Source organism: Miniopterus schreibersii, assembly GCF_964146895.1.
Source record: "Miniopterus schreibersii genome assembly, chromosome: 3".
NCBI classification, from domain to species: domain Eukaryota; kingdom Metazoa; phylum Chordata; class Mammalia; order Chiroptera; family Miniopteridae; genus Miniopterus; species Miniopterus schreibersii.
The window spans coordinates 32,911,975-32,939,607 of NC_138103.1; the positions used below are offsets into that span (position 1 = coordinate 32,911,975).

The 27,633-nt window shown below is 40.3% G+C and overlaps 1 protein-coding gene across 1 annotated transcript in view; it reads right to left on the reverse strand.

The window, feature by feature from the left end:
* MEGF10 (multiple EGF like domains 10) overlaps positions 1-27,633 on the reverse strand; it is a 155,520-nt gene that overhangs the window by 62,912 nt on the left and 64,975 nt on the right. Inside the window, exon 5 of the mRNA XM_081131156.1 lies at positions 16,756-16,848. Within this exon, the coding sequence (XP_080987282.1) occupies positions 16,756-16,848 (93 nt within the window). The remainder of the gene's footprint in view (positions 1-16,755; positions 16,849-27,633) is intronic.

Below are 27,633 nucleotides of genomic sequence, written 5' to 3' on the forward strand. Positions count from 1 at the left end.
CACTATGGGAGAACAGATTACCGCATCCATTTTAGAGATTGGTCCAGAAAAAGTGTATCAAAAGCCCTTCATTCATAAATTCCTCTTTGGGGATTTTTCCTAAAGAAATAAGTGTATATGTGTAAAGACAATAACAATTTACAGTAATTAACTCTAATACAGTGTGCCCATAGCCACGTTCTAAAGCACTTGAGACAGATGAACTCTCACGGTGACCCTATGGAGTATTGTTGTCTCCGTTTTATAGATGAAGGAACTGTGGTCCAGGTGACTTGCTTAAAGTTACACAGGTAGTGAGCAGTGAGGCAGAAGATCTGTCTTCAGGCTCTGTATCCTAAACCACTATACTCCCTCCAAAGCTGTAAGGATGTTTATCCCAGCACTGTTCATAATTAAAAAAAAAAAAATTGAAAACAACCTAATTTTCTGGTATTAGAAGACTATTAATTTTGGTATAATCATATAATGGAATATTATGCATCAATTAAAAGTGATATTATAGAAGAATATTTAATGAACTTGGAAGATGTTAGCAATATCATAATTGTAAAAAGTAGATTAAAAACTGTATGGGCCACATGACTCAACTTCAGCAGTATATTAAGAATGAACCAGATGAAACTCATTAATTTAGGTCAAAAATGGCCAAATATCAGCAATTATATATGGTTAATCTAATATCTGGGGAAGGAGGGAGAAGAGGGATCGTGAGATAGGCAGAGACAGGGACAGATACTGAAAAGCTCTATTGTCAAATGGTACCACTGGGTATCAATGGGTCTTAAGAGCATATATGATTTTCTTTCATTCATTTGGATTAACTAGATGTTCTACAATCAACATGTATCATTTGGCACTATGAGAAAAGCAAGCAAAAAATTAGGTTTAAAGTGGTTTGATCTGCTAAGCATTTATATTGTGCCAGATCCTGTGCTCCATGCTTTACACACCTCTTTCCAGTTCTCACAGCAATTACAACAAGGGGGGTATCATGGTCAAATTTAGCACACAGAGCATATTTAAGATGAGAACATTTCAGTAAAATGTCCCAAAACACCCAACCAGTAAGTGGTGGCATCAATATTCAGATCTAAGACTTTGTGAAAACAGAAGTCCAAGCACTTCTCAGACCACTCAGCTCCTGAAGTAGTGAAATTATAAATTTTGGTTAAACATAACATCTCACAATTGTGTTTTTCATCTAATATGATCCACTAAGGCAGAGCAACAAATGATAAGACCTTTCATGAGCAAACTTATGGGGTAAGCCAATGACTCAATATTTAGAGGCACTGGAAGTAGGAAATTACCTCAGTAGTAAGACCACAGGGCATTTCTCAAAAAGAAAAGAAAATTAAGGAGATGCTCAGATCTGCAGAGCTTTGTAAATCAATAATGATTCTATGCAAACAAAAAAAGCCAATAAGCTCACTGAAAATAGTATTGATGTCATTAGGTTTGGGAGTCCACAGACCTGAACACTAGGCACACATATCACCGGGAACAGCTGGTGCTCAAGATCAATTTGGTGAATGAATGAATGTGCTTGCTCGTGTAGAGCACTATAACTAACTTTCACAAGCAGAGAAGCCTATAAATCCACCGTAACAATTCTAGGCACATTCTCCTCTCCTAACTCACTTCCAACCCTCAGTCTCATTTTCCATGTGAAGGGTGAGGAGAGAGAGAAGTTTCAAACGTGTGTCATCTCTATGCAGCTATTTTATTTAAACCTCACAATAACGCTCAATGTTACCAGGTATAATTATTCCAACATTCGTGTGCAAAATAGACTCATGATAATTTGCTCAAAGTCACTCAAGTGCTCAAGAGGCAAAAGCAAGGCATAAACCCCAACCTATCAAGGCCTCCAGAGCTGCGATCTTCACCCCCACCCCACTCAGACCATCCCGGGGAAGTGATGCTCGTCAATGACAAAACCCGGATTAGTGCCCATTAACTGCTTCTGCCTGGTTTCTAAAGGAGGACATCCTACGACAAGAGTCTCACGTGTGTTTGAGAAATAATACTTGTTTGCCCCAAACAACCTTCCCAGGCTTCGGAGTGTTAGTAGCAGGTTCATCAGAATGGTTTTGACATGGAATGACGCGTCCACAGCCACACAAGACGTTAATAAAAGCAAGGCATTAGGAAGCATCTGTGAACAAAAGGGAGACAGTTCAGTACATCTCCTGTCTTTGTGTAGACAAAGAATAAGGAAAGGGGCAGTTAGAGATGAACAGAAACACCAGAGTGAGAGATGCTGGTGAGAAGGAACAGGGCATGTTAATAAATTGTTTCATTCGAAGGACTTGCATCAGAAAATAAAGAAAGGAAGGGAAAGGGTGAAATCATTTTCTCATTAAGAAAGGAGTGATGCAGTCATGTGTACCCTCAAGTTCACCTTGTTACAAAATTCATCAATCACCCCCTGGCCCAAGGAGGAAGTACAGTGACTTAGCATCAGACAGACCTGGACTCCAGCCGGGCCACCATCACTTCACAGCCATGGGACCTTGAGGAAATCCTCGACCTTTGTCACACTTCATCTTCTTTTTGTAAGATGGAGATGGTTGGAATGTACTAATTACAAAAAAAGGACTTGCTGATGTGTGTGACACGCACAGACCTAAGAGCGGCAGAAATTTTATTCCGGGGCTGACACACTGGAACCTCCAGCCCAGGAAAATGAACACTCAAGAAAAACGTCCCCCGGCTGTACGTGAAACTGGAACAACAGATCTGTCGTTGGTTTGTACTGTTTGTTTGTCTTGCATGAATCATGCATGCCCCAAAACACAACTTGGTTCATCACAATTCAAACTTTAAAAACAAACTTCCCAGTAACTCCATGAAGTAAAAACAGGCCCCGGTATCACGGTATCACTTTTCATCCGTCTTTACAAAGCCAATTGGAAAAGGCTCGGGTGTGTCTTGAAACCCTGCATCTTACATCGAATTCTTAGATGCTAGTTCAAAACTGGATTCAGAAATTCCCCACTTGCTAAAGATTAATGTGTCCAGAGTTATAGGCCACGAGGCTCGGAAATGCAAAAGGAGAAACTTACAAACACATAAACTTCATAGTCATCCTTCCCTTAGCATAAAAAAATAGATAGTCATTAGTAAAATCTGGAGAATCTTGCCATATTAGTAGGCACCAATCCCAATGGCTTCATTTTGCCTCAGGGAATCTATGTCCACTAAGACCACAGAGCAACCTTGAAACACATTTTGAAATACGAGATACTTTGAAAAAGCAATTGGTTCTGAATTATAGAGAACCACAAAAGTGCTAATTCTGTGTACTTGTGTTAGAGCTAAACAAATTCTAGATGAAAGAGTTCAGTTTTTATCTGTTGTTGTTTCTGTTTTTCTGATTTTTTTTTTCATTTTTTCATCTTGGCTTAATATCTGGGGGATCTAAGAAATCAAACTGTAGAACTATACGAGATTTAAGAGCCTTGTGGACCCCTTCTCCCAGATACAGCAGGATAAGGTACTGAATCTTGGAACTCAAGTTTATCATAGGGAAAGTGATGTCAGCTAATAATACATAACTACCCTCATCAGGGTAGCTGTTTGAAGTAACTAAGACTATAAGTCCTCTTAACTTATAAATGTCAAGTATCTATGAGAATATATCACTCAGCTATACTGATTTGAAAATATATTTTTACATGGAATCTTCACGTGATGTTCTCCATTGACTTTAAACATAGGAAAGTTGCCTGGGTGGATGTGGCTCAGCGGTTGAGCATCAACCTAGGATCGAGGAGATCGCGGTTCAATTCCCGGTCAGGGTACATGCCCAGGTTGCCAGCTCGATGCCCAGTTGGGGGCACGCAGGAGGCAGCCGATCAGTGACGACTCTCATCATTGACGTTTCCCTCTCTCTCGCTCTCTCTCTTCCTCTCTCTCTGAAATCAATAAAGATATATTTTTAAAAAAATAAAATAAATAAACAAACATAGGAAAGTCTGTGACTCTGACAGAAATTATAGGGAAGGAAACTCAACCCTTCATATTCTAATATACAAAGCACAAATAAGTCACTTTCAAGAAAATATCTCTACAAGAATGAGTGTCTTTTAGAAGAGACCAAAATAATGTTCTGTTGTCTCCAAGGGCAGAAAAAACACAGTTCTTCCTGAAACACACACCCTTTCTTCCTAAGCCTTGGTTCCCCCAGTGTCTTTTATCTCCTGTGATTTTGTTCCCTGTGCTTCAGGCTAACAAGGCTATAGTGTGTCATTCCCTTTGTTAATGTAGAAGAAAAGATCCTCATTCAAAACATCAAATGCTTTAAAAATAAAACAACTCTGGAAAGCCTCTCCATCCATGAAGAAGAACAATAAAAATGTATTTTCCAGATCTCTGAAAGCACTAAAACCTCATGTCCTTCACATGTCAAACAGCCCCGCTGGAGAGCTGACATAGTGCCAACAGTCACTGTGGACAACCACCCAGTGCTGTTTATATCAATATTATTCAGTGGCTGAAGAAGGACCTTTATTCTTCTTTTAAAAAATGTTTGCCACATAAATTTTCAAAGCAACACTGTCATGTTATAACTTCAGTGTATGCTTATCTCAAATTAGGAACCAGCCAAAGGAGCACGAAATGTTAATTCTTCAATGTGTCTAAAGACAAATGTTGATGTCCCTCTATGAGAGCACACTGATGACCCTCTTCATAGTGCAGGACAATCTCAAGGATACACACTGCAGGCCGGGGTTAAGTAAGGGATTTGAGAGAATTACATTTATTCACTGAAGTCAAAAGAATAACCTCAGGAGCTATCGCAGGATGTCTTGCTTTATAGTCTTGCCATCTTTTCATTCTTTGCTCATTTATTCTTTCATCACAAATGTGTTAAGCATTTTCCATGGCTACTGAGTTCTGTTTGTGGAGCACTTACTATTCGCTCCTGTCTAAGGCATGTTCTATAGCTAAGATTTCATTATCTATTAGAAGAGACTGGTCCACAGGGAGGTTCATCACAAAAGACTGGGTAAGTGTTGCAGTGTGTAGGATGCTCTAGGAACACAGAGGACCGCTGGGCAGAGGCAGAGGTGGCTTCCAGAGGAGGTGGGACTGGAGGCGAGCACTGAGGATAAGCACCCAGGACGACTACTGGGAAAGGACTTAGTATCTTCAGTCTGGATGTGAGAGGCCAAAGGGCAGAGGTCTGAAATATTTTGTTTAAAATCTCATAGTAAGAAAGCCAGTCCTCAAACCCGCAATGCTAACTGGATGATCATTTGTTTTACATGTTGCAAAATTTTTTTCCCATTCTGTTGCTTCTCTTTTAGCTGCGCTTATGGTATCTTGTGTCTAAAAGAAGTTTCAACTTTGATATGGTCTATGAAGTGCAAATAAATTCCATTAAAATTTAAACTTTCTTTGGCAATTACTTCCACTACTTCTATGAAACAGGAGTGAGCAGTACAACCACTCGGTTTTCACAGAATTTTAAGATGATACCATTTATTTTTGGTCCAGAGGATCCTGTAACCTCTAGTATTTACTCTATTGGAACAGTCTTTATTGTTTTATTACTTTCTAACGCTTATTAGTTTTACACGTGTGGAACATGATTAATTTGCTCCAGGACACAGATACAAATGTTTAAACTTTAAAAAATCAACTAGGTTTTTAATGAAATAAAAGATATTTTGACCATTTATTTTGTTTTTTAGATTCAATTGTTGATAGACATGTATTTATTGCCATTTTCTTGTTCACATTTTTTATCTTTTTTTCTTTTTCTTCTTCTTCTTAAAGACCCTTTAATATTTCACTTAATACAATTTCATAAAATAATTTAAAAGTGGAAATAAAAGATATTTTGACCAAATAAGAAAAACTATGGTTAGCTTTTTTCCTTATTGGCACTGAAGAAATTTTCAAGTATTTAAAAAATTCTTTGACAATCACAAACAATGAGAAACCAGACATAATCATGAAAGATGTGTATAGAATATGCCATTGAGTCAGCTCTGACTCCTAGTGACCCTACTGAAGGAGCGGTGGCCTCAGTGTCCTATCCCCAGCAGCCCTGCTCAACTCCTGTGGACTCATGCCTGTGGCTTCCTGTATGGAATCAGTTCATCCCATATCTGGTCTTCCTCTTTTCCTGCTGCCTTCTATTTTTCTCAGCATTATTGTCTTTTCTGAAGAACCCTACCTTCTCATGATGTGCCCTGTAGGACAGCTTCAGTTTTGTCAATTTGCCTCCAGCAGTGTTTCTGGTTTAATTTGCTCTAAGACCCACCTGTTCATCTTTCTGGTGGTCAGGGTATCCGCAGAGCTCTCCTCCAACGTCATATTACAAATGAATCGGATTATATAATAAACCAGAGCACTTAATTTCAGGCAGTTAACAACGTAACCCCAAAAGAGGAGATGTATGTATCTCTACTAAAATCGGGTATTAGCCCACCCCATTTTACAGGCAGGGTAACAAGTGAGGCTACAGGACCACCTAATTCACACAGTATCGTTGTTTCACTCTAAGTACAGCAGCCAGGAAGCACATTATTGCCGTAAGAAAATGGTTGATATGTGATTTGAAATTACTTGTAGTTTGAACTTATTTGCCTTATGTCTTACTGTTCATACATCATTTTGGTACAAATTAACAGCTAAGTTCTATATTGTCATACAAAATGTCCACCTTGAGAAGTAAATTGTGAAAGTTTAGATGGCAAATTATTACGCATTCTCCACTCAAATAAGGTCTGACTTTCAAAACCTTTCATAGTCATAAGGCCACCATTTCAGGAGTCACCCCCCAATATGAGTTAGAACCTTGATGCTTATACTACAACTTTTCTTCTCTTGAGGGTGAGAAACTCCCACATCCATATCTTCGTCAAAGTTCATGAAAACCACACCCAGTGCACCTCTCCTGGCTTCTGCAGTTTCAGGGAAGCTGTTAGTTTATGGGCAAGGAAGGGATCTTCTGCTAAGCCACCAAAGATGAGTGAGCCATAACAAAAGTTAAAACGGAGATGTGATAAGCGTAATGGGGGAACACTCTTTATATACGAAGGTCAGGGAAAGACTCTCATGGTAATAGCACTTAGGCAGAGTCCTAATTGACCTAAGAAGCCAGCCACATAAAGATCCAGGGAGAAGAGTATTCCAGGCAGAGGAAATATCAAGCACAAAGGCAGAAATGAAACTAGTGTGTTCCAAGAAAGGAAGGCAGGGGCCGAGCAGTGTGATACCCAGAGCAGCAGTGGGGAGACAAGGGTTCAGGTGGCCTGGTCTCACCAGAGAGAACTGACTCTAGTGGGGCCCAAGTAGATGCAGCAGCAAGGAGACTACTGTGATTACCAACTAAAAGAGCAATTCCACGTCTGGGTGTTTATCTGAAGAAACACAACACACTAAATTGAAAAGACATATACACCCATATGTGCATTGCAGCATTATTTAAAACAGCCAAGATATGAAAGCAACATAGGTGTTCATCAATGGATGAGTGAATAAAGAAGTGGTACATATATACAATGAAATATGACTCAGGCATAAAAAGGAATGAAATCTTGCCATCTGCAACAACATGGATGGGCTTAGAGGATATTATGCTAAGTGAAATAAGTCAGACAGAGAAAGACAAATGCCATATGATTTGTGGAATCTAAATGCCAGATTCTATGTGGAATCTAAAAAACAAAATAAATAAGTAGAACAGAAACAGACTCATAGATAGAAAACACTTTGATGGCTGCCAGATGGGATGGGGTTGGGGGGATGAGTGAAAAAGGTGAAGGGATTGATAGTTACAGAACAGTTATGAGAATGTAAACTACAGCATATGGAATATAGTCAATAATATTGTAATAACTACATACGGTGTCAGATGGGTTCTAGATTTGTTCGGGTAATCACTTTATAGATTATCTATATATCTAATCACTGGGTTGTAAACCTGAAACCAATATAATAATGTATATCAACTGTAATTGAAAAATAAAAAATTATTTTAAATAAATATATTTAGTTGCTAAAAAAGAGAATACCTAGAACTTCTAAATTAAGCAAAACACAGTAGATATTTTAAATTGATATCTGTGGGAACAAAGGGAAGGATATAAGTCTTAATATAAACCAATTTAGCCTCTTACAAAAAAGAGGATGGTGGCGTGGCTTTGAGTGGCAGCAGTACAGACAATGAGCAAAGATTAGATTCTGTTATATTTTGAGGCTGAATCAAGATTTTCTGATAAATGGATGCGGAAGGATATTATGCAAAACAACAAAAAACAATAACAAGAAATCCATACATTACATGGACTAGAGTGAAATAACATGACAGCCCAGCCTTGTCTTCACACCCACTGCCAGGGAACCGATTAGCACAGTAACATAAATGTCTTTCGTGTTCTCACTACGCCAGAAGCAATATAAACCAGATACGAATCCATCTGGTAAGGATGGACAGACATCCATGGTCAGACGTGGGAAATCACAGCAAAAAACTGCACCGGGGCTGTCCGTGGAGCCTGCTGGCAACCGACTGTGGACCGAGAAGCTTCTGCTGAAGAAGAGTGTGGCCTGCAGGACTGAATGAGACGGCCACGAAGAGCCGCCCCACCCACCGCCCAGTCTGAAGACCAGGCTGCTGCTAAGAAGTCTGGTGGTAACCCCCATTTGTCACACAAGAAAGTGCAGGCATCACTTACTCGGCCACTGTTACGCTGCCAGGCACAGAGCTGAGCACTGGACAGGTGTCGTGCCATTTAATCCTCACAAGCGAATAAAGTAGATGCTCTTATCCTCAAGTGAAGCATGAGGGGAGTGAGGTCAGAAACAGCTCAGAAAGGAGAGCAGCTGGGACTATTGCAATTCAGTTCCAACATCGGGGTTGGAGGAAGGGTGGGGAGGAGGCTCTCTGCCCCTCCAGAGGGTAACCAAGAACAGCACAGATTTCAGACTCCCTCAGGAAGGCAAAATCAGCAGCTTCTGCTCGTAACCTCTATCAAAATATTTGGGCAGCCCATCAGTGAAATTGCTTTCGGGCAGTTCTGCTCCACCATTCTGAACTCAACCCTTCCCACCCACCATCAAAGCCCTGCCCCCGTACCGGTGAACCCGAATGATCTCCTCTGATTCTCGCTGCTCCATCAACCTGATTTCTAAACTGGTTCTGACGGAGAGATGGGCATGTTAATGACCTGCCTCCAGGACTGGGCTCCGAGTGCCTTCTCTCCCCAGACAACATCGATCCGACCACTGCGTCCAGTCAATAGACCTTTACAACAAATCTTGCTGGGGAATAAGCTAGCCTTTGTGCCTTATGATGTCTGGCTTTAATAACCTTCAAATGGATTCCCCAATTCGAATATCCTGCAGGCAAAGTCTTATTGCTCAGTCAGTGCTTCACTGAGTGCCTGCTTTTTGTAAAAGGTTATCAGTGCCCCTAGTGTGGTACCTGAAAGTAGTCAAGCTAGTCTTGCCTCCTAGGCATGTTTTCACTACTTCCAAGTACATTTAACCATAAATTCTATTGGTAACTAAATAACTCCAGTTGGGATTTTCTAAACCCAAATTAATTTCCATTTTTTGCCTCTATTTGGGCCTAATGTCAAAAGCCTGGGGAACAAGCATTGAGAACTATTTGCTGGCTGCTGGCTGCTTGCTGCTGGCTGACTTAGGATTTTCTCATGAGTTTTGGATGTGCCCTACAGCCAGAGGAGAAATAAATTTCTCTACAGACATTTAGAAAATCATAGATTATATAGGTTGAGAGAACAAATGTGTTATTGTTACTCATACAAAAGTTTTAAAGGGTTTCCAACAGAAAGAAAGGTCTCAGGGATTGCATGCATGTAGTTACTGGAATAAATCACTCACAAAATCACAGATTTGCAGGGGATCGTAAATATAATCTGGCCCAACATTCTTAATATTACAAATGAGGAAATTAAAAATTACACGAGGCCAACCAAATTGGTGTCTTTGGAAATTCACCGTCTCTAACGTTAGTGCGCTCTCCACATCTCCCAAGAAATTTATTTTAATATCTGTCTGGTGTTTTCAGCCCCCGCCTCCTGCTCTCACTGCTCTCAGGGCCCCTTGTCACTTTCACTAAACCTCCTTTCCAACTTCCGGAGGCACCATATCCTTGTGGTTAAAGTTACTGGCCCTCAATGAGATGTGAGCCCGTCTCCACTGTTTACTAGGCGTATAAGCTTGGGCAAGTCACTTAATTTTTCGGTACTACCATTTGTTCACCTGTAAAATAGGAACAAGAATAGTAACCATCTTACCGTCTGTTGTGAGTATTAAATGCCATTCCTGTAAAGCCCTTATGATGATGCTTGGCACATACTAAGTGCTCAATGAAGGAGAACTCTGTCATCACCATCAGTCTGACCCAGCCTCTGCTCCCCTTCGTAGCAGCCGATTATCTCCTCCAAGTTCACCAAGAGAATGAAGAAAGGTCATCAGATATGAACTCCCTCGCCCACTAGCACCCCTGATACTAGAAACCCATTGACAGCTCTGCCTGCCACTCTTTCCTCCGCACTGTTGGGAATGGGATGTTACTTTCTGCTAATCAGTTCTTGGGACCCAATGCATCCCCCAACTATCTTCTCGGGAGCTTTCTTCCCTCAATTAAATGATCTTCTCTCTCAACTGAATCTCCAGCCTCTCTCTCTTCTTTCACCTTCCTCTTTGCCTCTAAATCTTTTTTACCTTAAACCAAAAACAAAAGCAAACAAACACAAAGCTTTCCTTGAGCCTACATTTGCCTTCTACTAACTCCCTCTTTGCTCCCCCTCGTTGGCTTCTCAGCTAAGTTTCTGGAAGAGCAGTCTACACTTTATCGCCTTCTTTTGGTTCTCCCTCACCCCACAGCAGTACATGAGGCCCTGCCTGCCCCAGTGCGCCCAGAGAACCCCAAGCTGCCTTTCCCAGCTCCCCTTTATGCTTCCTCAACCCACCGCTAAGACTGAGGCTGTTTCTTCCCCGGGATGCGACATTCACACGGCTGCCTACTTTTCTTGAAGCATGAGCTTCATTCCACATTTGTTTCCTTATGCACAGCATCCCATACAGTTCCCTGCACACAGTAATCACTCATGAATACACAAACGACCTTCTCGGAATCATACAGAATCATACGGTTCATTTAAGCTAATTAAATGGAACAAACATTTACTGTGCTCCAACCAGGTACTAGGCACAATGGAGCCCAAAGAGATTAATAACACACAGCCCCTGCCCTCCAGGAGCTGTTTGTCATCCCGTGAGGGAGGAAGGGGAACAGAGGGTTGACAAAGGGACAGAGAGATTGATGCAGGAAAGGGGAGGTAAACAGAAAGAGAGCAGGAAAAAGAGGAGCGAAGTGAGAGATGGAGGTAAGGCAGATTAATGTCATATAAGCTAGGGTATACATTAGGATGCCAATAAAAGTAAAATATGTGTGTGCTTTTTTAAAAAAAAATCATTTAATCAAATTTAAAAAGAAGCAATATGTCCTAGTCTAGGCAAATAAATCTTGATTTCATTCTAGGGGAACAAACTCTGTACAGTTCTCTGACACACCTGGGTTTTTTATACAGAGAACACATTGAGACCCAGGATGTATATCACATGTAGGAATCCTCCCCTCCACTGACAAGGTAAGCAGATTCAGTCCCCAAGGGAAGCCTTTGCAAACCTGTACATGTGAAGCTATCTGTTAGTTCCTTAATCTCCCAAGTATATTAGGGGGAAAAAGTGCAGAGATATAGTTCTGTGTCATAGTCATCAATTTACTGCCAGCTGGTCATTTTAGCCTCTTGATGTAAATAAAAGTACTTACTCTTCTGGATGAAATGATTGATCCTTATTTTCAAGAGGAAATTGGGTTGCTACTACACAATGGGAGAAAGGAAATCTAAGTCTGGAAACCAAGGGACTCTGGGGGACACCTATTAGTACTTCCATGCCCACTAGGAAAGGTTAATAAAAAAACATCAACGATTTTTTTAAAAGGCAAGACAGCTGAGAATTCAGGTCCTTCGGAATGGAGGTTGAAGTCCCACCACCACGTAAAGAACCCCAAGCAGGCAGGGCCTGTGCTGAGAAGGGGGTGGGTGCACAACGCTGGGTGGAAGAAGGGAGCCACACACACACTACAGCCCTGTGACTAATTACAGAAAGGGCGCTTGCAGTGGTTTTTAATATTTTTCTATATGCCTGTCACATGGATATGTTCATTTGTAGATGCTATTTTCTTTTTTCCACTTTCCATTTTTATTTTATTCTAGACAACAATGTTCAGTGGACCTATGACTGCATTTGAGGAGAAATTAATTTAATCAGCAATGGATACACAGCTGTTGGGACTTGCATTTCGTCATTTGGTGAAGAGAGTGAGAAGGTCTTTACTTAAAAGATGGGGAGCTGTATCTTACTAGGTGGAAATAGAGTTGTTTTGTTGATATGTAAGACCTCAAATGTGTGCAGAAACGTGCCTGGAGGAGCTGAGTAACCAAAGGCATGGATTGCAGTGGTTATCACCTTACTGCCTTTCAGTGCTAAATGTATCCTTCATTGCCGGCACCACAAAAGCGGATATGGGCCCTTTAAATATTCTTCCTTTTCCTGCTGGCGGAGTGCTAAGCATCTTCTTTAGAGGCACCGGGGGGCATTCTGGAGGAAGGTTTCCCGCGGGGTTCCAGTGTGCTAGCTCAGCTGACTCCCGAGGCACAGGCGGCTTCTCCAGCCCCCAGATCCTGCCTGTCAGCACCGTGGACCGTCTTCCGCGGCATCTGACCCTGGCACCTAGAGCTCTCACCAAGCCCAGTTTCTGCAAAAGAGGAAGCTTCTCCAGCCCAGCTCCAGGTTCCTGCAGCGCGGGTGGCTTCTCCAGCATCCAGATCCTGAACACACTGTGGCTACAGCACCCACCAGTCAGCAACTTTCCCTGGATATCCCCCTAAGGCTTTTCTGTGGCAGAAGGCTTCTGGTAAGACACTTCTCCATCAAGAGCTTTCCCAAGTGTCCCGTAGGGCAGATTTCCAGCAAGTGCTGCTAGAATAGTACCGTGGCAGCCCCTCTGCCATCCGGTGAGCTGCCATTGTGCCCTCTCTAACAAGGTCTGGGTCACACCCCTCGTGGGGCTTCCTTCTATTTCCTAGGAGTGGAGGCTGCTCCTTACGTCAGCTATTCTTGCATTGTCTTGCTAGCCAATCCCTCATTACCCCAACACCCTGGGATAGTTAATACTAATTCTTTTTAATAAACTCTCCCTGTTACAGTTACTGTGTGTCCCAGTAGCAGTGAGTACTCCCAGCACTCAGATCTTCGTTTCTAAATAGCATTCTCCAATGGCCGTTCTAGGGCTGAGGCAGGAAAACCACAAAATGAGCTTGGAGTATCCTCTAGCACCAGAAAGTAAGGAAGTGCTACAAACAAACAAACAAGCAGAAGGACGGGGGCAGGTCAACAGGACACAGGAGCCACACAGGAGAAGGAACTCCCTACCTCCGAAGCTGGGACAATTTGAGCAAAAAAATAACATAACACCGGTTTATAACCCAAAATATCAATAAATATACACAAGACCATGCTGATATAAATAAGTGATTGAATAAATAGGGAAAAGACAAGTCTTCCTTAAAATGAGCTCCAGCCTGGCCGGGCGTGGCTCAGCGGTTGAGCGTCGACCTAGGATCCAGGCGATCAGGGTTCGATTCCTGGTCAGGGCACATGCCCGGGTTTCGGGCTCGATCAATGACTCTCTCATCATTGATGTTTCTATCTCTCTCTCACCCTCTCCTTTCCTCTCTCTGAAATCAATAAAGATATATTAAAAAAATTTAAAAAATAAAACAAGCTCCAAATAGCATATGTAGATATTCATCCCTCAAAGACGAGCTTAATTCCTGTCCTTCACCCTTGAGGGCAGGCTAGACTTCGTGACTTGTTTATAAAGGGAAATATAGTGACTTTATGTGAAGAAACCCAACAGACACTACACATCAGCAAGTAATGAAAGTTGTTAACCAAGTGATGACAGCATCAGAGATGTCATATGAATGTCATGATACCTCTAATGTGATGTGATGACAGAGGGGCACTTCAACTCTGTGGGTTTTCTCTTCGAAACCCATAACCCCAGTCTGGTCATGAGAAAAACACCAAATAATGAATAAGGGACCTTCTACAGGACACCTGGCCAGTACTTTTCAAGACTATCCAGGTTAGGAAAAACAGCAACTGAGAAAGTGTCACTGACCAAAGGAGTCGGGGAAGACATGACAATGAAAAGCAGCGTGGTGCCCTGGACTGGATCCTGGACCAGAAAGAGGACATCAATAGAAAAACTGATGAAATCCAAATAAAGTCTGGAGTTTATTTAACAGTAAGGTACTAATGTCAGTTTCTCAGTTTGACAAATTAATGGCAAGATGTTAAGAAGGGGAAACTGGATGGAGATATATGGGAACTCTCTGCTATCTTTGACACTTTTCTGAAAATTTAAAATGGTTCCCAAATAAAAGCTTTACTCAAAAAAAAAAAAATTATTGTGGCTTCTGTCTACTGATTGGACCTTGACTGATACAAGGAACTGTTCTGATTGTCAAAGCAATCGTTTTATGGATCTAATATATATCATCAAATATATATGTAAGAATGACCAGAGAAGAGGGGACACAGAAATAGAATCTTTGAAAATTAGGCATTCTAACTCTGTTACTCAGTAAGTTACTAGAGTATGCATTTGATTTCAAGGATTATCTGGCCAAGAGTAAGTAAGTTATACAGCTCCTAATGAGTGACAGTAGAGTAGCTGGCATAGACAAAACCCAGGTAACGAGACCCAGTGCTCACTCTCACAATGGCATTTTCTTATATGCTTAGAAAATGTGCCAGAAATGTTTTTCTCTGAACATCTCTGAAGACGTCAGATATCTGTCCATGTTTATTTATGCTTCTGTTTATTATAAATAAGCTAAAATGTGAGTTGTAGAGAATAAACTAAAAGTTCCATCAATATCATCTTCCAGGACTGAAAGAACATGGGTTCTCAGAATTCTAGAGGCTTCCTTCAAAAATAAGTCAACTCCAAAATAAAGAGGTTTACTTTTGAGAAGGTCTACCCTGCAAAATAAAGCCCCAGTTTATTTTCCAGGAGGCCTGAACCAGTTCTTGAGTCTGAAACCCATGTAGGCTTTTGTTTGCACAAACTTAGTCTGATCTCTGAGCCTGACGCGGGCTGCAGTCCTCGTGAGACCAAGTATGAATACAGCTGAAATTATTCCACATTCTCGCCCTGGAATTAGCAACAAATCTCACTTTTCAAACAACGAATACATCTACTCTTCTCTTTCCCCACTAGTTTATATAATAATGTTATTTTTCCTCAAAATGTGTAGACACAACTGATTTTTAAGCTGAAAAAGTTCATGAAAGCTACATCACATTTGAGGTCAGTCGGGCAGAAAAATGGACATGAGCCAAATCCCACATCCCAAACATTTTGCCTCAACCGCATGTGAACAAAATGCCTACTCTCCTCCCGATCTCCAACAGAAGCAAAACAAAACCCTGCAAGACAGTTATCCACTGGAACTGGAAGCCTGTCAGACAGACAGACAGACACACACACACACACACACACACACACACACACCCCTACTTAAGCTACAATAAAAAGGCTCTTTCACACAGACCGGTCTGTGCATAGTCAGCCTGAGGGGCAGCCAAGAGATCACAAAACTAAAACAAGTAGTTCTAATAAGATAAAGAGTCATCTCCCGATTCCAAGTGTAAGCAAGTAAGAATTCTTAACACCAGTTTACCTAGACAGCTTGAAGTTCTCTGGACGAGTTTCAGAAAATTGTTTTGCAGCAATGGGGACATATTTGTGCTGTCATGGGAGCCTGCTAATTTTTAAATCTATTATTTCCTTTCTCTAAGCATAATGGTTGGTGCTTTATAATTTAGTTGCACTTTGATTCCTTCTCACAGTTTTCAAGGCAAAAAGAAGTATGAAGGAGCAGGAAGTTGACACGGTTACACACACAGCAACAAGCTAACCAGAAAACTGGTTTTAACTGTGAAATTTAGAAAAGCAACTGTATTACATGACATTCCATCTTTTAATACTCACGATAAAGAATATGAGATTTTAAATGCAACCTGATTATAGTCCAAAATATCATTCTAGAATTATAATTCTAACATAACAGAGACAGATTATATACTATATCATGTTTAATTTAATACCAAACTGTTCATGAATTTTTGTTTATTACCAATACTTCTCCCCAAAGTTATCTCAGCAAGCGCTCATTCTCTGCATCTCAAAATGCACAGAAAAATAGGTTAAGCAATGAAAATATCAATTTGCCTTCCGAGTGAAAACCAACAAGTGGTAAATTTTAATCACCGAGAAAATATCACAGATAAATCTGCAAGTGAATACAGAAGTTAAAATACAATAGCCATGTTATCATGACTGCCCTACTCTGGATTTAAAATGCATTCGTATTTAGGGAAGGGTCAGCGTCAGATTATTGAAATCTCCTTCCTCCCAAGTACCTTAGTACTCAGTCAACAAGAGCTCTGTATCTAATACATGCACAGATTTAAAGGAAATGGTGTTAATGAGTTGGGTCGGCAATCCGCACCATGTTCCGCACAGGGATGAAACAGGAAACCCCCAGCTCAGGGGAATCTGCAGACAAGAGGGGCCTTGCAGCACAAACATCCCCAGACAGACAACAGCAGGTGGGAACTCACCACTGGAGCAGTTGGTGCCCCCCCAGCCAGGCTCACACTGACAGGTGTTTGGAGCGATGCAGCGACCGTGGACACATTTATCAGCACAGTGGGCTGTCAGAGAGAAAAAATCAATCCAATAAGGAAAGTTGGCACGAGAAAAACCCCCCAACAACACAGCTGTTTCCCATCCCGGTCTCAAGTATCACTTAAAAACAACATGCACGCTTGATAATTTCCTCCAATCCACCCCTCAGCCCTCTCACAGTCTGCGGTGTAACCAAACAATTCCCCTTCCTAGCTTGATATCTCCAAATAAATTCCTTCATTTTTACTATTTAATTCTACTTCATGCTAAATTAGGAAAGGCGTTTCAAGGGAAACTGCCTAATCCACTGTAAAAAAATTATCAGTGACTACCAAATATATCCTCTTTGTTTTGGGAAAAGAGTGTGCAGCTGTGAATGTAGAAACAAATCACGGAGCAAGATATCAGGACTGCAGGGCGGCCGAGCAGGCCAAGAGGTGTCCCCTGTTACCTTCACCAGACACAGCAGCCAAACTTCTCTGTGCACATGTATTGACGGCCACGACACAGAAGAACTACACACCCTTTTCCTATTGGGGGAGTGTATTCAAAAACTGTCCCCCAGGTCTTAGGAACAGTACCTCTCAATTCCTGTTTCAGTGGTGACTACCTCAGGTGTGGCCCGGCCCGTGGAGGGAGGTTAGGGGCATCACTGCCAGCACGAGTAGATGGGTAATCTGATGATTTCCAAAGCCAAGTTCAGCGGGCTGGTAGGAAGGGGTATCAAAAATACTATTCTGTGCCGAACACTAAAGGGCATCCCCTTCAACTTTAGTCCCACTCACGTTGATTAAACTTTTTTAAAAAATACCTGGATATATGAGTAATTATGAGAACAATTTGGAAGAGTTTTTGGTTTAGAGATTCCAACATTTTACGTGGGAATTAGATAAGGTATCACATGCTTTAGAGATCAGTTTAATTCATGCCTTACTACAAAAGCAAAACAGGTCTACTTTCCAAACATACAATATCAAAGAGCAAAATAAACCTCATCTCCAGCTCCACCAACTAGTAACAGTTTTGTGTAGGCAGAAACTCTCAGGAATTTTTTTCCTATATATTTTTATCCTCAAAGAAAAGAAAAACAGAGTCAGAATATTTTTCAATTTGCCTTTCCACTTAATGGAATGGGGAAAACTTTCCATGTCATTAAATATTTTTATGTGATTTATATACTGGGTGTGTGTATACATATTGTCTATATTGCTGCACCAAAAAGGGAAATGATAATCACTTCTAAGTTTTCCATCAAAATGATTTAGACATCAGGGAAAGGCTTGTTAGGAGAAGAGAAAGCAAAATGTAGAAAGAAAAACAAATGAAAATGAGTTCTGTTTGGATGCCGTGTTTGGAGCATCAACCTTGGAAAGAGAGTGAGAGAGAGACCCTGAAAACCACACCAAGGTGTTAAGACTTTATTCTGAGAATTAGCTGGGAGGATTCTAAGGAAAAATATCAATTTATTACAAATAAAACCACCAGGTAGAGGACAACACAACAGAATAAAGTAACCATACATTTCTAAAAATACAGGCTCATTTACATTGCCAGAATAACTTTTTAGCATGCAGGCAATTTGGTGAGGGGTGCCAGGCCAGGTGAGCTTGAGATGCTGGCCCAGAGTAGAAATTCTGACACTAGAGTTTGAAGGAGATACTTAGAAACCTCATGATATTTGATTCAGACAATTACATATTTAATTGCAATTAAAAGTAAAATCTGCCTGAAACACGCACACACTGGCCCTATAATACGCTGCCATGCTGCCAGGTTAAGTCAGTACGCTCCAAACTCAGGGTTCAGTGTCTCCTGTCACGTCCATGCACATGTTTGATATTGCAGATGTGTTGTTCATTTGTAAGGTCATAGCTCTGTACTGTTCTTTAAGATTTAGATATGCACATATAAGTGAGCGAACTACCGTAACGGGAATATGCAAGGATCGATTAAATGCCGCAGGAGGCTGAGGTCTAACCACGCAGGGCATGTTCTGGACACTGAATCGACTACGTTAAAGGTAGAATGCGCACACAGGACTCACTCACAGAGTGCTGACACCCACTGCAAACAGGTAAACCTGGGAGTGCTCCCCCGTCTAAGTACTGACATGGGTTTGCAACAGATAGCGATCAGCCCTCAGCCCCAAATTTACCCATGCCTCCTCCTTCAAAGTACTAAAACTATTTTTAAAATTCTGTTTGTAGGTCTGAAGAAGTTTTTAAAGTCAGATGCTCTTTGCTTTTAATATGAAACAAGGGTTTTCTAATATACTGCATTTAAAAGAAAACACAAAAATTGGACATAGTGGCTGATAAAAAAGAAGTGTCACCCATAGCCTCCAACTTCAAATTCTTGTGCTTATTTAAGAGTCTTGTTGTTCTCATCAATTAATTTTATGCTGAGGGAATGTTATAAATGTTAACATACACATTTATATTAATAAAACACTACGTTAGACGGCAATAGATGGCCAACAGGTAGATGAAAAGACATTTGACATCACTTATCATCAGGGATATGCAGATCAAAACCACAACGAGCTATCACCTCAGAGCTGTTAGAATGACTATGATCAAAAAAACATGAAATAACAAGTGCTGGTGAGGATGTGGAGAAAAGAGAACCCTCGTTCACTGTTGGTGGGAATGTTACTTGGTGCAACCACTATGGAAAATGTATGGGAGTTCCTAAAAAATGAACTATGATCCAGCAACTCCACTTCTGGATATTTTCCTGAAGAAAACGAGAACACATTTGCAAAGACACATGCACCACCATGTTCACTGCAGCATGACTTACAATAGCCAAGATACAAAGCAACCTACGTTTTCACAGATGAATGAACGGATAAAGAAATTGTGGTACACACACAAGGAGATATTACCCAGCAATAAAAAAGAATGAAATATTGTCATCTGCAACAACATGGAATGGCTCTCAAGGGCATTATGCTAAGTGACGTAAGTCAGGCACGGAAAGACATATACCATACGATCTCTTTTATATGTGTAATCTTTAAAAAAATAAATCCAAGTTCACAGATACAGAGAAGAGCCTGGTGATTATAAGAGGCAGGGGGCAGAGGATAGCAGAAATGGGTAAACTATTTTCAGTGTTTTTTTAGTTTAAATAAATTGAATTGAAAAACCTACTACTTTACTTGTTTTTATATTTGGGACATCCATATAAGATTTCATTGGACCCAAAAAATCCATTTTGCCATTTGAAAATTTGAAACCCAAGACACTGGATTGGATAAGAGCAACCTGGTATTTCCCATCTGCCTGGGAGGGGGTGGCCGAGAGGGGAACTTTGAGGTGTTCTATGGGCAGGTCTCAATTTATTGCTCTCTCTTCTGCCTCTCCCCTTTAATTTTTTTAACTCCTTATGTTCCTTTTACATTCTTCTACCACTCATCTTTCTCTCCTTCCTTGGCATGCATAGTTACCAGAGAGGCTGCATACTAAACTTCGGTTTTAGTTGCAGTTGTGTGGCTCTTAACCCTGGTGTGATCCCGAGTGACCTCCACTGTGCCCACCTGAATCAGCCAGGACGAGGGTCAGGCTGAGCAAGCAGGTCTCGTATGTTTCCTCTAATATCAAGATGGGTAAAGCAATGCGTATGTTCAACCTATGCCCAGAGGGTCAAGACTAAGAACTGCCTGTGCTTGGATTCCAAACAATTGTTTTTTGTTGCTCTTGTTTTGTTAGTTCCAAAAAAAGGATATTAAGTGAATTTCTACGTGTAAAAATCAGAGATCTGCTTCAGAACGCTTTCAGGTGGCTTAATAATCACATGGATGTCCCATGTTTGATTCCCGAAGGTACAAACTTTGGGTTTTATGAAATAAACATCAAGAAGTTCAATTATGATAGAAGAGAAAAATCCTAGGAAGGTGATTTTAAACTCTATTTTTATGAAAACCTTGAACTAACAAACTAACATTTGGCCAAAGTCTGAAGCAAAATGTGAATGTATAGCAGAAAACAAATTTGTCTGTGAGTTAATTAGGAACTGGAAGGGGGAAGCTGCTTTCCTAATGATTTTCTCTCTTAATTAAAAGTTACAGCCAATGGGATTACCTCTGAGTATTGAAACTAACGTCAAATAATGATCTAAATCATGAGAAATACTGTTGGTAGGGATTCCCAAAGAAAATAACACCAAGTTCCACTTCCATGGTACAGAACCTACACACAGCACTAGACTCTTATACAAGTGTCATCTCTGCCCCATGCCCTTATCCCACCAGCTCGGGGATCCCCACATCTCGCAACAGCCTTCACCCAAGACCTTTAAGACCAACAGGAGCGATGGGAGCTAACAGAGGAGAACAGAGTAACCTGTAACACTCTCTGTGTTCTCTGATGTCCCAACTCACCAAGTTGCAAGAACACCAACTACGGCGTAAGTGGTGACAATCAGAGGCTCTCCCCTCTAGGAGATCGGCCTCATCTTCCCTCTTTCAGCTTTAAACGCCACCTACCCGGGCGCTGAGCTTCCATGACTAAAACCAAGGTAGGTTAAACCCATGAATTTGCCCGTAGAAAATCCCAATGTGAACCTGAACAGAGAAAGGGAACAGAGGTGCCCCTTAGCAAATGTTCAATAGCTTAGATTTCAAGGACAGGTGCAAAAGGCCCCTCATCATGTGGCGCAGGCATCAGTGGAAGCAGTCATTTTATTTCTTATCTCCTTTGTCCTTATTTTTAAAAGGGCAATTTAAACCCGGAAAAGCTAGCAAAGATAATATAGCCTACATGATTTATTTCTCACCTCTCTCCCTAGGAAAATAATGAAATACCATATTCTGAGTTTTCAGTAGTCTTTTTTAGAGCTCCGATGTAAGCTGGATCTCTGGACCCACAATAAGCACATGGCTGCGGGCACATCAAGGTGCAAGGGGCCTGGGGGCGGGGAGGGGAGAGGGCATCTTTCCCCTCAAGGACTGACAGGCAAGAGACACTGATGACAAGAACATGCCATGTTTCTTTTTGTTTCGGTTTTGGTTTTTTTTCTTTGCTCTGATACGTTAAAAAAAAAAAATTATTTTATTTTTTTTAAGTTTCTTTATCTTTATCATTGAAAACATTACAGATGTCCCATTTTTACCCCCACTGACCGCCTCCATTCCACATCCACCCCACCCCCAGGCCTTCCCCAGACCAGTGTCTGTGTCCATGGGTTATGTTTATAAACATGTAAGTTCTTTGATTAGTCTCTCCCCGCCCACTCCCCTTCCCCACCTTCCCTCTGAGATCCCTCAGTCTGTTCCATGCTTCTATGTCTCCAGATCCATTCTGTTCATCAGTTTATCTTGTTCCTTATACTCCACATATAAGTGCGATCGTGTGGTACTTGTCTTTCAAAACGCCACGTTTTTGAAGTGAAAGCTGTGGACAGCCTGTCTGCCTGATGAACAGGTGAGGACTGACATGAGGACCCTGGAATCTTTTCTAATTATGCTCCTGTTTCAGTCTTAGTTCCTAAATCCATTTAAATCCCATTATCAGTGCCATGGACCTCATTCCCAACACTTGCAAATATTTGGCTTTAATACTTAGAGCCACTAACTATACTCAATAGTTTTCTTGTCTGCCACATCCATTCCCCTTTGTATTTACACCCCGGGTGTGGCAAAAAGGTGAAATAAGAGTGGGCAGACGAAAGACTCCTCCATAAACCAATCATATCTCTAAACACAGTACCTACTGTCATCCTAAAGGAAACAATATAATCAATTCATTTAAGTTAATTAGAACAATGTCTCCATGACCAAAGTATCTCTGGAAAGTACCTGTCCAGTAAAACGCAAACTTCACAGCGAACCCATCTTTTCTCCAGACTTCCTTTTATCTCGGTCTTATGAATAAAGAGCCTAAGTCACAAATCTTGTTCTGGCTCATTTATTATGAGCTGGTATTGAGGAACATGGATCTTTTTAAATTAAAGATACCTTTACCGAACATTGTTCCCGCATTTTTCAGACAAGGAAACTGAAACTTGGGAAATGGAATGATTTATCTATAGCTGGTGTGAGAGACAGAAGCAGGATTAAACCCAGGTGCCTGACTCCCAGAGGAACCGAACTTATGATGGGTTTAATGGGAGGGGGGAGAGGCAGGCGTGAAAAAGGTGGTAGAGGTGCTGCTGGGCCAGAAACTAGGGCAGATGCAGTAGGTGGATCAGAGTCAGAAGTTATAAGATTCAAGCGAGGAAGAGAGAGAAAGCAGAGATTTGACTTCCAAGATAAACTTTAACTGCTCCATGCTTTTGTTAGAAGCTAACTATGTGCAGATTGTTTACAAAATCTAATTGCTACTACGATGTTGAAGTACAGACAGGAATAATTTTGTTTCAATATTTCCAAATGTTACATTGCAGCCAACCCTATTGTGTTGAATATGTACCTATGTGCCAGACACACTGCTACTGTGGGTCCAAAGACAGCAGGTCAGGAACTCCTAGTCAGCAGAGAAAGTCACATATAGGCCCCTTAAACCAAATAAACCCAGAGCAGGATGCAGGGGTAATCACAGACGTAAGAGCAAAATACGGTGAAAGCACATTTAACAAGTCCATTTATACAACATGTCCATGTAATTAAATCTATAGAGAGAGAAAGTGTAATAGTGGTTGTCTAGGGCTGGGAGGGATTAGGAGTGAAGGTGAGGTGGTGGCCAATGGGTAGGATCTTTTTGAGGTGATGAAATGTTCTAAAATTGTGTGACAATTGCACAACTCTGTGAATATATAAAAAACTATTGAACTGTACACTTTAAATGGTTGAATTGTATGGTATATAAATTATATCCCAATAAAACTGTCATAAAAAATACTGTGGGAGCTGCAGGAAGGAGACAATTAATGCCAACTTGAGTGAGATCAAAGTGGGTCTCATGAGAGAGAGAACATTTGCACTAAGTGGACATCTTTGTAATAAAGTTGCAAGAAAGAGTGGCCAACAGCAGCTGCCTCTATTCCATTCTCCTTCCATTCCATCCCCAAACTTGCATAACCCACTGCTTGGGGTCAGGGCTCTTGCCTCACAGCCACCAGTGGTTCATATACAGCCTGCATAAATGGTGCTCAGTCACAGAGAGTGAGGGAACACTGGGAGCCCACAAACTTGCACTTAGTAAGTGGAATGAAAAAAATATCCATATTGAAAATTCTTTGCCCTCCATTCCTGATAGGGCTTTCATGACTCCTAAGAACAAGTACTAAGAGCGATTACTAGCAGAGTCTTTGGCAGACATTGCTAATTATATACCAAATGTGTATTCTTCTGCCCACCCTTGCTAACAGAATGCAACTTCACCAGGGAGAGCAAGGTGACCAGCAATAAACGGCATTTCCCATCCCTCACTCTGGATTGAAGTGTCCGTGTGGAGAACAGTGTAGGGAGACGGTGGGTGTAATTCTCCTTTTCCCTCTCCTTCCCAGTGCCTGATGTGTGGACAAAGTGGCTGAATCTGCAAATACCATCAGGCAACTCTGAGGGAAGGGCCCAGAGAATCACAGAGACCTTTGCTCGGAATTCCTTGCACAGATGAATAAGTGTCATAAAGTAACCACTTCCAGACTTCTCATTACATAAAGATAACAAACCACAAGCATGCATGTTTCTATTTTTCAGATAATTATTTATTGCAGCCAAACATGATTCCTAACTAATACACTGCCACTATGGGAGCGATTTCAGGTGAGTCAGTTCTTAAATATAAAAAATAAAAAATAATAAAAAATCCATAATAGCACAAAATTATCTCAAAAAATGCCAAAAAACAAACAAAAAAACCATTTGGCAAACTTCAACATCCCTTCATGATTAAAATTCTCTGCAAACTAGGACTAAAAAGGAGCTTCCTCCCCCTGATAAAGGGCAAATATGAAAAACCTACTACTGATATTATACTCAATAGTAAAGGAATGAATGCTTTTTCCCTAAAATTAGGAACAAGACAAGGATGTCTACTTTTATAATTTCTATCCAGTATTGTTTGTACTGGAGGTTGTGGCATGTGTAATAAGGCAAGAAAAAAAAATTCAGATTGGGAATGAAAAAGTAAAACTGCCCTTTTTTTACACATTATGTAAATATATGTATGTATGTAGAAAATCTGATAAAATCTACAAAAAAGCTACTAAAACAAGGAGAGTTTAACAAGGTTGCAGATAAAAGACAGTACACAAATTTAATTATAGTTCTATATACTAGCAATGAACAATCAGAAATTGAAATTTTAAAAGCCATTTCCAATAGCATCAAAAATATGAAACTCACAGGTATAAATAGGACCAAAAAAGGTGAAAGTACTATACTTAAGAACTAACAACACTGCTGGGAGAAATGAAAGAACTGAACAAAACTATCAACCAATTTGACCTACTAAACTTTTACAGAATACTTCATCCAACAATAGCAGACTATACATATTCTCTCTAGAGAGATGGACCTTATTTATGAATCAGATGGCTCAATATTGTTAAAATATCAATTCTCCCCCAAGTAGATCTATTAAATACAATACCAATCAGAACCCCAGCAGCTCTTATTTGTAGAAATTGACAACCTGATTTTTAAATTCTATATAAATGCAGAGTACCTACAATAGCCAAAACAACTTTGAAAAAGAAATAGAGTTGGAGGACTAATGCTACTTGATTTAAAGACTTATAGCCCAGCTGGCAGGGCTCAGAGGTTGAGTGTCGACCTACAAACCAGGAGATGGAGGTTCGATTCCCAGTCTGGGCACATGCCTGGGTTGCAGGCTCGGTCCCCAGCGGGGAGAGTGCAGGAGGCAGCCAATGACTCTCATCATTGATGTTCCTATCTCTCTCTCCCTCTCCCTTCCTCTCTCTGAAATCAGTAAAGATATATTTTTAAAAGAAATTTGTAAAGCTACAATAATCAAGAAAGTGTGATGTTGGTGTAAATGTAGACAAAGAGATCAATGAAAGAAAACAGAATTTAGAAATAAATCTGCACACATATAGACACTTATCTTTTGACAGAGGTACAAAGGCAACTCAGTGGGGAAAAAAAGGTCTTTTCAACAATGCTAGAAAAATTGGATATCCATATGCAAATAAATATGAATATATAATCTCACACCATATACAAAAGTTAACTCAAAATAAATCATAAACCTAAATGTAAAACCTATGAAAGTATAAAACCTCAAGCAGAAAACATAGGAGAAAACCTTTGTGACCTTGAGTTGGGTAAAGATTTCTTAGACACAGCATCAAAACACAATCAGCAAAAGAAAAAATAATAAATGTATCCATCAAAATTAATACTTCTGCACTTCAAAAAAACATTAAGAGAATGATAAATCACAGGCTTGAAGAGATACTTTCAAATAATATTATCTGATAAAGAACTTGTACCCAGAATATATAAAGAATACTAAATAAGAAACAAAAAACAAACAGCTCACTTATAAGTAAGCACATGACAAAAGATTTGGACACATCACCAAAGAAGATGTACTAATGGCAAATGAGCTCATGAAAAGATGCTCAATGTCATTAGTCACTAGAACAGTGCAAATTAAAACTACAATAAGATAATACTACTTGTATATTCAAACGTCTGAAATTTTTAAAAAACTATATCAAGTGTTGGCAAGGATCTGAAATCAGTGCAACTCTCATACATTGCTAGTGACACTGTAAAATGGACACCACTTTGGAAAAGTTTGGCCGTTCCTAAAAAATATTCATGGATGTTTAGATGATTTCCAGTTTGGCTATTTCAAATGAAGCATCTCTAAACACTTCTGTACAAGTGCCAAATGATTCATCCACTCCACTCATAGGTATTACACCAGAGAAATAAAAGTATACATCCTTACAAAGACTTGTACAGGAATTGTCAGAGCAGCTTTATATGTAATTGCCAAAAAGTGGAAACAATGCAAATGTCCATGAACACGTGAAAGGATAAACCATGAGATATCCATACAACAGAATACTACTCAGCAGTAGAAAAAGAAATGACCTGATGATCCAGACAAAATGAATCTCAAAATGACTATTCTGAGTGAAAGATATTGGACATAAAAACAAAAACACACTGTATAATTCCATTTATATAAAGCTCTAGAAAATACAAACTAATCTAGAGTGACAGAAAGCAATCAGTGGTTTTACCTGCAGAAAGTGAGGGGCAGATAGGGGTGGATGGGAGCAATTACAAAGGGGTATGCAAAAAATTTGTATGTTATGAATATTTAATGATCATAGCTGAGGTTATAAGTTTCATGGTTGTATATACTTGTCATATCTATCCAATTATACACTTAATTTGTCTGGTAATTTTATGTTGAAGTTACCTCAGTAAAGCTGTTTAAAAAAAAACACAAAAAAACTAGAGCCCTGGCCTATGTGGTTCAGTTGGTTGGAGCATCGTGGGTTCAATTCCCAGTCAAGGCACATACCCGATTTCGGGTTCAATCCCCAGTCGGGGTGCATACAGGAGGTAACTGATTGATGTTTCTCTCTCTCTTCTCTTTCCTTGCTCTCTAAAATCAATAAAAAAATATCCTCATATGAGGATTAAAAACAAAACAAAACAAAAAAAATCTCTGGAGTGTGAGGAGAACTTCCAGGGAGGGACAAAAAGAAATCTCTATATGCAAAAGAGGGTAGATTTTCTTTTTTCAAAAGTCTGAGCTAACACTAAAATACTGTACACACTGTACAATTTCAGTCAGAGTCTGTGGTCATTGATGGATGGGCTCTCCAAATGCGTATGAAGGTATTGGCTTTAGACCTTCCCAAGAAATATTTGAGGAAAT